The sequence below is a fragment of the Ichthyophthirius multifiliis genome (genome assembly GCF_000220395.1).
Source record: "Ichthyophthirius multifiliis unplaced genomic scaffold scaff_1120509251137, whole genome shotgun sequence".
Classification (NCBI taxonomy): domain Eukaryota; phylum Ciliophora; class Oligohymenophorea; order Hymenostomatida; genus Ichthyophthirius; species Ichthyophthirius multifiliis.
The window spans coordinates 1-13,597 of NW_004086169.1; the positions used below are offsets into that span (position 1 = coordinate 1).

A 13,597-nucleotide genomic window follows, 5' to 3' on the forward strand; every position below is an offset into this window, starting at 1 on the left:
AGGACTGAATATCTAATTATTAAGTTTAAATTAATTCTTTTGGAGCAAGCAAATAAGAAATTACAAGATTAACTGAAATAATCTCAATGAGAGAAAAAGAAGTAAATGAATTAAGAACTAGAGTTGTCTAACTAGAATAATCGAATTCATAAATAAACGTCTATTAAGCTAAATTATAAGAATGTGAACTTAACAATTAATAATTAAGAAAAAGAATTGAAGAATTAATGATCTAAGTCAATGAACATAGTAATGAATTAGTAAAGAGATCTAAGAGAGAAGGTGATATCTAAAATTATATTACAAACATTTAAATATAAGAAGAAAAAATAGTAAAAATGAGTTAATAATTAGAATTATCTTAAAAAAGAATTTCTTAACTTGAATAGGAAATTAACTCTTATAGAATTAAAATAAGTGAGTATGAAAGCAGCAAGGCTAATATTCCTGTTTATGAAAGTAGAATTAATTAACTTACCTAGTAAATTGAAAGCTTAAATAGCTTAGTTGTTAATAAAGAAAATGAATTAAGAACCGTTAGATCTGAAATTTCATAATATTAAATCTAAATTAATTAAGTTGGCGTTTCTAAATAAGAGATTACTAGACTTACTGAAATAATATCTGTTAGAGAAAGAGAGAATAATGATTTAAGAGGCCGAGTAGCTTAATTGGAAAATAGTTCAAGATAGATTTAATTATATGAAAGTAAAATTTAATAATTAGCTCAATAAATTGAAAGCTTGAATGCACTGATTATTAATAAAGACAATGAGCTCAAATCGGTAAGGACTGAAATATCTAATTATTAAGTTTAAATTAATTCTTTTGGAGCAAGCAAATAAGAAATTACAAGATTAACTGAAATAATCTCAATGAGAGAAAAAGAAGTAAATGAATTAAGAACTAGAGTTGTCTAACTAGAATAATCGAATTCATAAATAAACGTCTATTAAGCTAAACTATAAGAATGTGAACTTAACAATTAATAATTAAGAAAAAGAATTGAAGAATTAATGATCTAAGTCAATGAACATAGTAATGAATTAGTAAAGAGATCTAAGAGAGAAGGTGATATCTAAAATTATATTACAAACATTTAAATATAAGAAGAAAAAATAGTAAAAATGAGTTAATAATTAGAATTATCTTAAAAAAGAATTTCTTAACTTGAATAGGAAATTAACTCTTATAGAATTAAAATAAGTGAGTATGAAAGCAGCAAGGCTAATATTCCTGTTTATGAAAGTAGAATTAATTAACTTACCTAGTAAATTGAAAGCTTAAATAGCTTAGTTGTTAATAAAGAAAATGAATTAAGAACCGTTAGATCTGAAATTTCATAATATTAAATCTAAATTAATTAAGTTGGCGTTTCTAAATAAGAGATTACTAGACTTACTGAAATAATATCTGTTAGAGAAAGAGAGAATAATGATTTAAGAGGCCGAGTAGCTTAATTGGAAAATAGTTCAAGATAGATTTAATTATATGAAAGTAAAATTTAATAATTAGCTCAATAAATTGAAAGCTTGAATGCACTGATTATTAATAAAGATAATGAAATTAGATCTGTAAGGACTGAAATATCTAATTATTAAGTTTAAATTAATTCTTTTGGAGCAAGCAAATAAGAAATTACAAGATTAACTGAAATAATCTCAATGAGAGAAAAAGAAGTAAATGAATTAAGAACTAGAGTTGTCTAACTAGAATAATCAAATGCTTAAGTTATAATTTATTAGGCTAAATTGTAAGAATGTGAACTTAACAATTAATAATTAAGAAAAAGAATTGAAGAATTAATGATCTAAACAAATGAACACTAAGAAGATAGAGTAAAACGTTCTAAACAAGTTAATGAAATGGAATATAAAATTTCTTAAATTAAAACACTAGAAGAAAGAATAATTGTATTTACTTAAACCATTGAATAGATGAATAACAAAATTAAATAGTATAGAATATATATATATATATATATATATATAATATATATATATATATATATATATATATATATAATATATTTAATTTTTTTATAAGATACGAATAAGAAATATACACATTAAGAGCATAATCATCCTAATATGAAAGTTTAAGACAATTAGTAACTATCCGAGAGCGTGAAATCTAACAATGGTAGAGTAAATATCTTCATTTAGAATAATCTTCATATCAATAATAAAACCTCTAAGTCGTTGTTTCAGAAAAAGAAACTAACATTTAATCTTTATAATAATAAATTTCAAATTTAAACAGTTTAAATGCCTCCCTCACTACAAAAATTAGAGAATTGGAAACTTCAACTTCTGGTTCTATAATTATGTAAGAAAAAATGAGCTTGCTCCTTGAAAGAATAGCCTACTAAGCTGCATTAATTGAATAATTAAGATATGGTGGATAATCAGTTAAACAAACAGACTCTGTCATGAGATCAAGTGATGATGTAAGAAGATCTATTACCTAAACAAATGTTATATAAGTTGGAGGAGGTGAATCTGAAGTTGTTAGAAGATCTAGTAAACAAGTAGTTATAAGCTAATCTCCTAATAGATAATAAATTTCTTCTAGTTATTATGTTACTAATGTTTAATAACCTCAATAGTATTAATCAGTCTAATATTAATATTCTTAAGGTGATTAAGGTGGTTGATATTAAAACTCTAGTGGAGATCTTAAATTTTCTTAAAAAATATGATATTGATAAATCTCTTAATTTGATTTATAAAGAAAAATATATCATGTTTTTAGATTTTTTTTTGTCATTATCTAAAAACTTATTATTTTTATTTTTAAATATTTATTATTAGAATATATGGTTTCTTTTATTTATTAAACAAAAATATTTTATATTTATAATTTATTAAGTTTATAATAATTTTTATATATATTAATTTATTTCTCAAATTTTTGAAAATAAATAAATACATTTTAGTATTTAAAAATAATTGAACTTATAAATTTAAATAAATTTAATAAATTTTAGATATTATATTTTATAAATGAATTAATTTAATAAACAATATTTTTTTGTTTTACATATACAAAAAATTATTATATAAATTATATATATATATATAAAATTATTAGATTTTTTACCTTCATATATATTAACACTAATAAAATAAAATGCACATTATTATTTATTAAAAGTTTTAAAAAATTAAATAAAACAATTCCATTTAAAATTCTAATTGTATAAAAGTAAGTATATAACTTTAAAATAAATATTAAAAAAATGCATTAAAATCCTTAAAATTTGAAAAAGAAGGCTTTAAAACTAAAAGTAAAGTTAATATAAACTAAAATTTTTAAATTTAATTTATCTTAAACATAAGGTTAAAAATTTTTAGTACCTATAGTATATCTAAAAAAAAATAACAAATAAAAATGTTTAAATAATATTAAGAAATAATAATAAATATATAAAAAATAATTAAAAAATCTCAAGCAAAAAAACTAAAAATAATTAACGATTAATAACAAAATTAATAAATTTAAAAGAAATAATAAAATTTCTATAATAATTATATTTAAAGTTCTTAAAAATATTTAACCTATAAAAAATTAGATAATTTGCTTCATGAAATATATAATTTTTATAATTTTAAAGAAAAATATTAGGAAAAGAAAATGCCTTTGCAGAATTTTGTGAAGTAATTTGCAGTTTTTCAAAAATGGTTAGTATACTTATTTTGAAATTGGATTATTTGAAAAATTAAAAAGAAGAATCAATAATTTAAATTGGAAAAGAATATATAGCCCATATGAAGTGTATGGAGAAAGCTTTTTACTAAAGAATTTTAAAGAAGATCAATTAGAGACAGCAATTAGTTATTTAGATAATAAAATTAAAGAAGGCTCGAAAATATCATACAATAAATATATAACTAAAAATTATGAGATATTTCAGAAAAGTTAGTTAAATTTTAAGTTTGTTTAAAATAATTTAAAAAATATTTTTTTAATATTAATGAAAATAAAAATATAGTATAAATATTCTAATATACTAATTTTTTTACTTTTTTAATTAATATTTTATTTTAAATAAAATATTTTTTGGATTAGTTTAATTTTTTTATATCAATTAGGTTTTTTATTCTAATATTAATTTAGCATTTTTATAGATATTTATTAAAAATTATAACGTTTATCACGTTTTCTTTAAGTTAATCTTGTACGGTTTCTTTAATTTTTATCTAACTAGGCAATTTACGTATGTAACTCAATTCTTTGCTTAAATTTTTCTTCACCTTCTTATACATAAATTTATTTTTATTAATTTGATTAACTTTTTTCATTTAAATTATTTTTTTAATCAGAAAAAATTTAAGAATATGATTTCCTATCTTAAGGAAATTGTTAACTTATTAAATTAATATATGCTTCAGTAAAATATATACTTTATATTGATTCCATCATCATAATTGTATTTTTTAATTAATATTTATATAATTTTTTAAAGTATTATAATTTAAAAAATATCAAAAGAATAATTATAAAAATTAAAAAGGGTTTATTAAAATATCATATATTAAAATAATATTAACTCAAAAACAAAAAATAACTATTTTTTAAAAAATAAATAAAATAATAATTATAAAAAAAAATATGTTTAATTTAATTTAAATTAACACTTATTATAAAAATTAAGAAATTTAGTTTATCAAATTTATAGAATTTTTTTTTAATATTTAAAATTAATGATTATTCATTACATAATTAAATATTTTAAAAACAATTATTTAGTATTTACATATGAAATAATTTTTAAATAATTATTAAATTCTTAAAATATATAAAAAAAGAACATAAAAGCACTAAGTATAATCAAAAACATTATATATAATAAATATATATTTATAATTTTAAAAAAAAAATTAGTTCCAAATTTAATACTAAATATTAGTATAATTAATTATTATTAAAAATAAAAATAATTAGCAATAGTGAATAGAAGGTATGTTATAATAATACATTTAATAAGACAATAACTTATAAAATCCTTCTGAAATATCGAAATTCTCTCCAAATTAAAAGAGTAAATAAATTAAAATATACTTTATTTTCAAAAACACTAATATATAAAAAAAGATGAATTAATAGAAATATAGTAATCCATAATTTAAAAAAATAGTCAAAATACTAATTAAATTGAAAATTTTGAAAAAATACATATATAGAATATTTATAATAAATAAAGTTTAAGCAATAAAAAATAAAATAAATTTCTAAGAAAGTCTAATTTATTTGAAGAAAAACGTTAGAATTTATTTTTTAATACAAACGATTAAAACAACACATCTAATTCATCTTCTATAAAAATCTATAGTTAAGGCGTAAAATCATTTAATAAATCATAAGATTTTATGAATTAAACATTCAACTAAAATCGAATAGACTATATTATATAAGATAATTAATAACTTAATAACGCTTTTTTATATGATAAATATATCAATTATAGTATATTAAATTCAGAAAAATTTGAATTGTAAGAAGATGTTATTTAAGAAGAACTAAATTAAAGTAAAATTAATGAAAAAAGTAAATATTTTTAAATTTAAAATATTTCTCCAATAAATGCTTAAAAAAATAAAAATAATCCATAATATTCTGAATCATATGAATAGGGCTAATAATTATCAAATCTATCTATTTTATAAAAATTTTAAAAATAATAACATCAATTTTAAGAAAGCTAAATAGCAGAAAATTAATTATAAAAAGAAATTTCTTCATAATTAATAAGATAAAAAATAAAAGATTTTTTAATTGAAATTAGGTATCAGATATTAGAAGAATCAAAAAGAAATTTAATAAATGATATTTTGATGAAAATTACATTATAATTAGTTATTGAAAAATCTAATTATGAAAAAGAAAATTTATAATCATCAGAATAATTTATTTTTAAAAAGTAAGAATAAATAGATATAAACATTAAAGAATTAATTGAAAATAAATATTTCTAAAAACTTAAATAAGAAATATAATTAATTAATTAACTTTAATGTAATTTCTAATAGGATTAAAGTAAAAAATTTACTTAAGATCTTAAAATACTTAATAAAAGTATAAAAAATTTTCAAAGTTAGGATGGTATTATATTATATTTTTGAAAAATTATATAAATTAAAAAAAAAATATATATTATAGGAAACTTATCAGAAAGCATTGATAAAAACAGTCAAAACGTATATTAAAAAATACGCTAAAAAATAGTTAGAAAATCTAATATCTTGAAATATGATTTAAATAATAATAGTATAGAATATGATGAAAAAAAAGAAAGATTTTAAAACTTAAAAAGTTGATTTTTAAAGAAGAAAGACTGTACTTACTTTATCATTTAAACTAATTATATAATTTTAATTAAAAAAATTATAATATATATATATATATATATATATTTATATATATACATATATATATAATAATTTTTTGAAATTCGAAATTATATTATTTATAAATAAATATAATTTTACAACTTTTGTAATATTTTTAATTGAAAAATTTAATTTATAAAAAATAATAGCTTATTATTTATATTATTTTAAATAAAAAGTTTAAAATTTTTGTAATTAAAAAATAATTATTTAAATTATTTATAAATAATTACAATAATTTTTAATATTAATTTATATAATTATAATCGCTTTTAAAATATTTTATTTTTCATTTATACTCATTAAATTTTAATTTAAGAATAATGTCTTCTTGCTAAAAAGGTAATAATATTATTTTTTAAAAAATAAATTTTATTTTATAAATGCTCTATTAAATTTAAAAAATTTAATTTAGCCAATTTTTATTTATTTTAGAAAAAAAAAATACTTATAAATAATTAATATAATTAAGAAAATAAAAATGAGAAGAATAAGTTAAGAGTTTATTTCATAGTTAAGATAAGAATAAACTCCTCCTAAGAAAATTTTAAAAAATACTAATATAATAAAAACTCCTATATAAATATGTAAAGCAAATAAAGATATTGACGAAGGTATGAAATTATTTTTTTTTAAAAAAAACATTAATTATATTAATTAGATAAAAATTAGGAAAATTAAAAAAATCAAGAGAATAAATTTATATAAAATATTTAAAAGGATTAACAATTTACGAATTACTTATAAAATAATTAACTCTAAAATTTGCAAAATAGTAAAAATGATAAAGAAGAATTCAATTCTGATAAATTTATTACAAGATATAGCAAATTAAGATAAGAATTTAAAATGAAAAAATCAAATGTTTATGATAGGAGACAAAGTTTTATTGACGATTTAGATGAAAATTAAAGCCGTGAATCATAAATAGAAAACTAAAAAGAAAATATATAAATATAAAATCAAAGTAATTGTATAAATAGAATAAGCTAATTTATAAATTTAAATAATGAATATAAAAATGAAAATTTTGTAAATTAAACATTTAATGAATAAAATAAAGATAATAAGGAAATATAAAATTGCTAAGAAGTTAGTAGCATATACAACAACAATAGTTTTAGTTAAGGAGATGAAAGTAAAATTTGTATAAATTCAGATAAAAAATAATTTTAAAATTAAAATAAAATTTTATAAGAATATAATTAAAAAAATTATATCCCAGATTTATATCTTCTTAATAATTCTGAAAAATCTGATATTAATTAAAGTATAAATTAATAAAAAATTAATAAAATTATTAACTCTGATATTAAAGATAATTAAATTCATAACTCTGATATTAAAAGTAAGTAAAAATAATAAATTTTTTTCAATCAAAACCCAATAAATTTTAAAATTTAAATTAAATAGAATTATAATATTTAGTAGAAAGATAGATAATTACTAATTTATTGAATGAAGCTGGTTATTAAAATTTGAATTAAAATAAAAAAATATATTAATTGATTTACTGTTAAGTGCTACTTTAGAACTTATGGTAGAAAATAATAAAGAAAAAGATGAAGAGTAATCACAAGAATTTTATTCATGTACAAGTGATAATGATTTAATTGAGGTAGGTAAAAAATAATAGTTAGAAGCTCATCATTTTGAAAAATTTAAATAAGAAGTTAGTTTTCTTTATCAATTATATGAAGATTGTAAAGAAGAATAAAATCGATTAAAAAATAATTTTTTTAAATAAATAATAAAATAATATAATTACAAAAACGATATAAGGAAATAAGAAGTTTGTATTAATTTTTTATTTTATATAATTTTAATTTTTTTATATATATCAATTAATAGCATAAAATTCTAATAAGAAAAAGTCAAGTATAAAATAATAAAATGTATTAAAAGAATTAAATATTGATATTAGTGATGATGAGGATAAAAAATAAAATTTTAAAATTAAAAAGTTGAAGGAGTTTATTACCATAATTATAAATAAAGAATTAGAATTATATATATTTAAACTAAAATAACAAAATAATTAATTTATTGTAAAACATTTTAATGTAAAGATTTATTTTTGTATTAATCTCAAAAATTTATGTTTTTTAAAAAAATTTATAATTTAAAATATCTAATTTAATATTTTTGTGTTTTGTTTATATATATCAAAAATATAATTATTTTGTTTAATTTATTAGTTTAAAAATCTGGATATTTGTATGAATAATTAAATAAAGATAGAGTTTCTATATTGGTTTAATTAATTAAAATTTTATTGAAGGCAATACAATTTAATTAATAAATGAATTAATATTATTTCTTTATAAACAATTATTTATTGTTCAATAAAAAAATAGCAAAAAATAAACTAAAAATTATTATAAAAAAAAATTTAACACATTTAAAAAAAATATTTTTAAGTTTCAAAATATATATTATTTAATATTAATTTATTAATTGTTATTATTTTTTATTAAAAAAAAAACATATATCATACATAAATTTCAATATAAAAATGATTAACAAAATAAAATCTAATAAATTACCTTCCCACATTTAATTTGATACAGTTTCTCCTGCAACAAAGCTTTTAGAAAAAAGGAGAAAAATGTATGAAGTGAACGAGGCTTTTGAATCATAGAAAGAAGAATTTAAAAAGTATAAATAAATATATATTTATAATTGAAATTAAAAATAGAAAAGAAGCTATATTTAAAAAGTAGGAAGATTAAATAAGAGATAGGGATTTAGAAGTTTAAGCAAACCTAATTAACTTTTGCAAATTATTATAAGAAAACGAAGCAAAGAAGAATAGAGCAGAAAAAAGATTATAGGACGAATTAAAGTCTAAATAGTTGAAAGAAGAAGAAATAAAAGAGTATAAAGCCTAATGTAATGATTTATAAGAATTTTAAGATATGGTGGATAAAAAAATAACAAAATTAAAAAAATATGAAGAATATTTAGATAATGTAATAAAAACTGAAGATTAATATTAAGATGTAAAAGAAATACTAATATTATATAATAAATTAACTGTTAGTTATAATGAGTTGAATAAAAAACATAAAGCTATGGAACATTAATATGAAATTCTTAAATAAGAATCAAATTAATTTGAAAAAGAAAGAAATTAAGAAATTTTGCAACTTAATAATGATATAAAGGAATAAACGAAAAAATTAGAAGTATATTTGAAATATAAATAAAAATATTTCTTTATAATTATTTTCTTTAAAAATTAGGAAAAGGTTAATGAAAGAAATTAAATTTAACATTTAGTTGAAGAATAAAATAAATACTCTTCAATTCAAAATTTAACTTTAGGAAGAATTTTAATGGCAATCGATAATTAATATGATAGAAGTAGAGAAGATAAGAAAAAGCTTAAAAATGAATATTTAGATTATTTTTAAGATAGTAATGATAATAAGGAAAATAGAAGGTCTGAAAAAGATAAAAAAAAGAATAAAAAAGAAAATAAAAAGGATTAAGATGAATAATAAGAAAAAGAATAAGATGATTATAATTAAAAAAGTAAAAATCATATTTTTATATAACTAGTTTTTTATTTATTATTAATTTTAAGCTAAAATTGCAATGGCAAAGTTAAAATACGTTAATAATTAAATTAAATACTTTAAATAAATATTAGATATGATGAAAAAAGATAATGATAAACCAAAACAAGGCAAATTAAATAATTGAAAAAAGTATTAGAAAAATTATTCATTTAAATTTAATACGTTGTAGAATGATTTTTTTATTATTCTGTATTTTTTTAAAAAAATTAAATCAAAAAAAAGACCATAATCCATTTTTTTAGATTGTGTTTTTAAAAATTAATTATAGAAAGTATAAAAAAAAAATTAAAATGTAATTTATACATATAAACCTTTAAAAATAATAAGAATTTAAATTATATGGAAAAAATTACTTTTTAAAATGAAAAAATTAACTTAAAATATAAAAATAAATAAAAAATAAAAGCAAAAGTAAAAGTAAAAATCCAAATATAATTCACATATTGCTGATTATTTATTTGTATTATTAAAGAAGTAAGTTCAAATCTAAAATATGAATATCGTTAAATGACATTTTGTGTCTGTCTCCTCCAAATACAATTAATTTATCTTTTCCATAAAAATCGCACTTATGTCCATCCCTTGCACATGGTTTTTTTCCAACAATTAAATTTGTTTAATCTTTTAACGGTTAATTAAATTTGCATACTTTACTTTTTGCAAATTAATTTATATTTTTACTAGGATTTCCAATAACTAATTAAATATAAATATTTTTTTATTAAAAAATAAAAAAACCATTTAAAGTGTTTTTAATTGCTTCAGATGTAGGTGACAAATCTCTGTATAAGCTTAATTTATCAGAAGGAATTTCAAAATTTTTGAGCATTTTCATTTTTCGTTAATTAAATTCTTTCCTCTTTTGTTCAGTCACACTTTTTGTAGGGCTTGAAGGCAAATGTTAAGGAGAAAAACAATTAAAAGCTTCGAAATTTTAATCTTCTAAATAATTTAGTGAATCTGATTTTTTATTAATATTTAATTATTACTTTTTAGTAAATCTTTTTGAAGGTGAAAAAGAAGCATATGTGTTATATTTTTTTTGATTTCTTTTTGTTTTTAAATTCGTTCTCTCTTCAGAATCACTATCAATATTTAATTTTATTAATGGTGAACATTCTTTTGATCTTGCTGAATATTAATCTATTTAAATCCATATACTTTTTTCACTATCGAAGATAAAAATATCATCTAACTCCCATGTTATAATATAAATTCCACCAAACAAAACAATATAATTGTCTAAACTAAAAATTATATGCCCACTTCTTAACTATTATAATATAATTTTTATTACTTTAAAAATATATTATTTTAAATAACCATAGGATTTATTTAACTATTTAAATTAACTTAACAATATAATTTTGTTTCTAAATCAAAATACCATAAATCATTTAACCTAGCTAATCCTGTATATCCTCCAAAAAAATATATTTTATTTCTAATACTACATATTGAACTATCTATTCTACCTTTTGGAGAATTTTTTAAATTTTTAGAATCAAGTGAAAAAAGTTCTTCTGTTTAAAAATTATCTAAATTAATAGAATAAATAGCATTTGAATATTATCCTATTTAGCTCAAATAACCAAACATAACATATAATTTATTATTTATTAAAATAGAATTATGCGAATCAATATTATATTATAAAGCTTATTTTAATGATAAACTCCATTTCGATTGTAAAAAATCATAAGCCCACAACTAACTACTACTTTATAAAATTTAATGTAAACCCCCGAGCAAGAGCAATTTATCTTTATAAACAACAGTCGAATGACCTTTTTTTTTTCCTGGATTTATTTAAGATTTAACCTATACTTTTTCCCAAACATATTATTAGGCTTTTAATTAAATTTACCAAAAATCAGAAAGAATTCCACAACTTAATTCATAACCACCATATATATATAAACTTTTTTAATATTTTTTTATTATTATTATTTTATTATAACCTATCATTATAAATATTAGCTGAACAACAAGATCTTGATTAAATATTGTTTCCCATTATTTTACATTCAGACCATTTATAATCTTTGCTATTTTATAAATTTGTGTTTTCTTATACTATGTTATGAAAACTGCCAACTATATTTTAAATAGGTGACTGCTTTTGATTTATTGGCGATTAAAAATGTTCATTTGCAATAACCCTTAATTTAAATTCACTTGGTTTGTTTGCCATTACAAATAAATAAAAATTATTTTATAATTTTCTATATATATTAAAATATAAATTGTGGATAAAATATATATAAAATAAATAAATTATTTTTTATACTAATAAAAATTCTTTATAATATATTAAAAATCTAAAATAAATAAATGAATATAAAAAAATAAAATATAAAATAATTATTAAAACATATTATGAAAAAAAAAAAAAAAAAAATTAAAATATATTTATTAATTTTATATAATTAAATAAATAAATTTTTTGTATTCTAAAAATATAATATTTTAATAATTTTATTTTTAAATTTATAAATATTTATTCAAAATATAAGTTTTATTATTAATAGATTATCAAAGATATTATGTATTTATAATAATAATACTCATTTTATAATTATTAAATTAATTAATTTTTTTTTTTTTTATTTTATTTTTTTTAAAAAATGTAATAAATATTATATAAAATTTGTAATATAAAATTAATAAAGTATCTTATGAATTTAAAATAATAAACTAATAAATAAAACCATTTTATATTATTTATAGCTGCAAAACTAAATTAATAAATAAAATTTATTTCATAATAAAAAACAATAACTTTATTAATTCAATAATTCAAAAAAAAAAAATTAATTAGCTCATTAATTATAAATATTGAAGAAAATATTTAAAAAATAAATTAATTATAGAGAAATATATATAAAATTATAATAAATAATATAATCTTGAAAAAATAAATATATTAAATAAAAAAATCAAAAAGTAAAAATACAAAACTGTTACAAAAGAATAAAAAGATTTTAATGAATAAAATTTAATATAATAAATATAATAAATTTTATTCTTTAAATATAAATATATAATCATATGTTTATGTAATATTAAAATTTAAAATTAAAATTAAAATTAAAATTAAAATTAAAATTAAAATTAAAATTAAAATTAAAATTAAAATTAAAATTAAAATTAAAATTAAAATTAAAATTAATATTAAAATTAAAATTAAAATTAAAATTAAAATTAAATTTAATTTTAAATTTAAAATTATAATTATATTAATTTTTTTTTTTTTTTCTAATAAATATATAATTAAAATTATAAAAAATGTTTCAGTTTTCAGTAATTAAATAATTATATTAATAATTTCTTTATTTTTAATATAAAATTCATGGTTAAATAGCTAAATTAAACGGAAACATTTTGATTTTGAAATAATGATAATTTAAAATAAAATTAATTATTCGCAAAAATTTAATAATTATATAAAACAAATTAATAAAAAGTAATGATATATTAATACTATTTAATAAAATTATTTTTGTTTTTCAAAATAAATTATATAATTAATTATGTTTTTTTATTTATATAAAATAATAGTTATATAATTATTGTAATTTAAATAGAATAACTTTATCATTTAATTTAAATGAATTATTT

At 16.2% G+C, this 13,597-nt stretch overlaps 3 protein-coding genes across 3 annotated transcripts, besides 10 other annotated features; 2 read left to right on the top strand and 1 right to left on the bottom strand. All coding sequences in view use genetic code 6, as the record gives it.

Annotated features, from left to right (window-relative positions):
- Nucleotides 1-86: 86 nt before the first annotated feature.
- Nucleotides 87-2,756, top strand: IMG5_147240 (viral a-type inclusion repeat protein; the record flags this gene model as incomplete). Its single annotated transcript, XM_004031045.1, has 2 exons — nucleotides 87-1,957; nucleotides 2,047-2,756. The coding sequence occupies 2 exons, from the start codon at nucleotides 87-89 to the stop codon at nucleotides 2,654-2,656; spliced, it is 2,481 nt and encodes an 826-aa protein (XP_004031093.1). The 3' UTR covers nucleotides 2,657-2,756.
- Nucleotides 1,965-2,030: a microsatellite.
- Nucleotides 2,757-6,388: 3,632 nt separating the features above from the next.
- Nucleotides 6,389-6,439: a microsatellite.
- A 1,242-nt stretch (nucleotides 6,440-7,681) lies between these two features.
- Nucleotides 7,682-7,739: a microsatellite.
- A 452-nt stretch (nucleotides 7,740-8,191) lies between these two features.
- Nucleotides 8,192-8,238: a microsatellite.
- Nucleotides 8,193-8,230: a microsatellite.
- Nucleotides 8,239-8,907: 669 nt separating the features above from the next.
- IMG5_147250 (hypothetical protein) lies at nucleotides 8,908-10,100 on the top strand (the record flags this gene model as incomplete). Its single annotated transcript, XM_004031046.1, has 4 exons — nucleotides 8,908-9,050; nucleotides 9,091-9,580; nucleotides 9,638-9,929; nucleotides 9,982-10,100. The coding sequence occupies 4 exons, from the start codon at nucleotides 8,908-8,910 to the stop codon at nucleotides 10,098-10,100; spliced, it is 1,044 nt and encodes a 347-aa protein (XP_004031094.1).
- Nucleotides 9,842-9,912: a microsatellite.
- A 312-nt stretch (nucleotides 10,101-10,412) lies between the features above and the next one.
- On the bottom strand, nucleotides 10,413-12,170 carry IMG5_147260 (kelch motif family protein, putative; the record flags this gene model as incomplete). The annotated part of the gene is made up of 3 exons (XM_004031047.1): nucleotides 10,413-11,272; nucleotides 11,317-11,897; nucleotides 11,938-12,170. 3 exons carry the CDS (start codon nucleotides 12,168-12,170, stop codon nucleotides 10,413-10,415), a joined length of 1,674 nt encoding a protein of 557 aa, XP_004031095.1.
- A 111-nt stretch (nucleotides 12,171-12,281) lies between these two features.
- Nucleotides 12,282-12,354: a microsatellite.
- A 243-nt stretch (nucleotides 12,355-12,597) lies between these two features.
- Nucleotides 12,598-12,647: a microsatellite.
- Nucleotides 12,648-12,841: 194 nt separating this feature from the next.
- Nucleotides 12,842-12,883: a microsatellite.
- Nucleotides 12,884-13,040: 157 nt separating this feature from the next.
- Nucleotides 13,041-13,213: a microsatellite.
- Nucleotides 13,214-13,597: the final 384 nt, after the last annotated feature.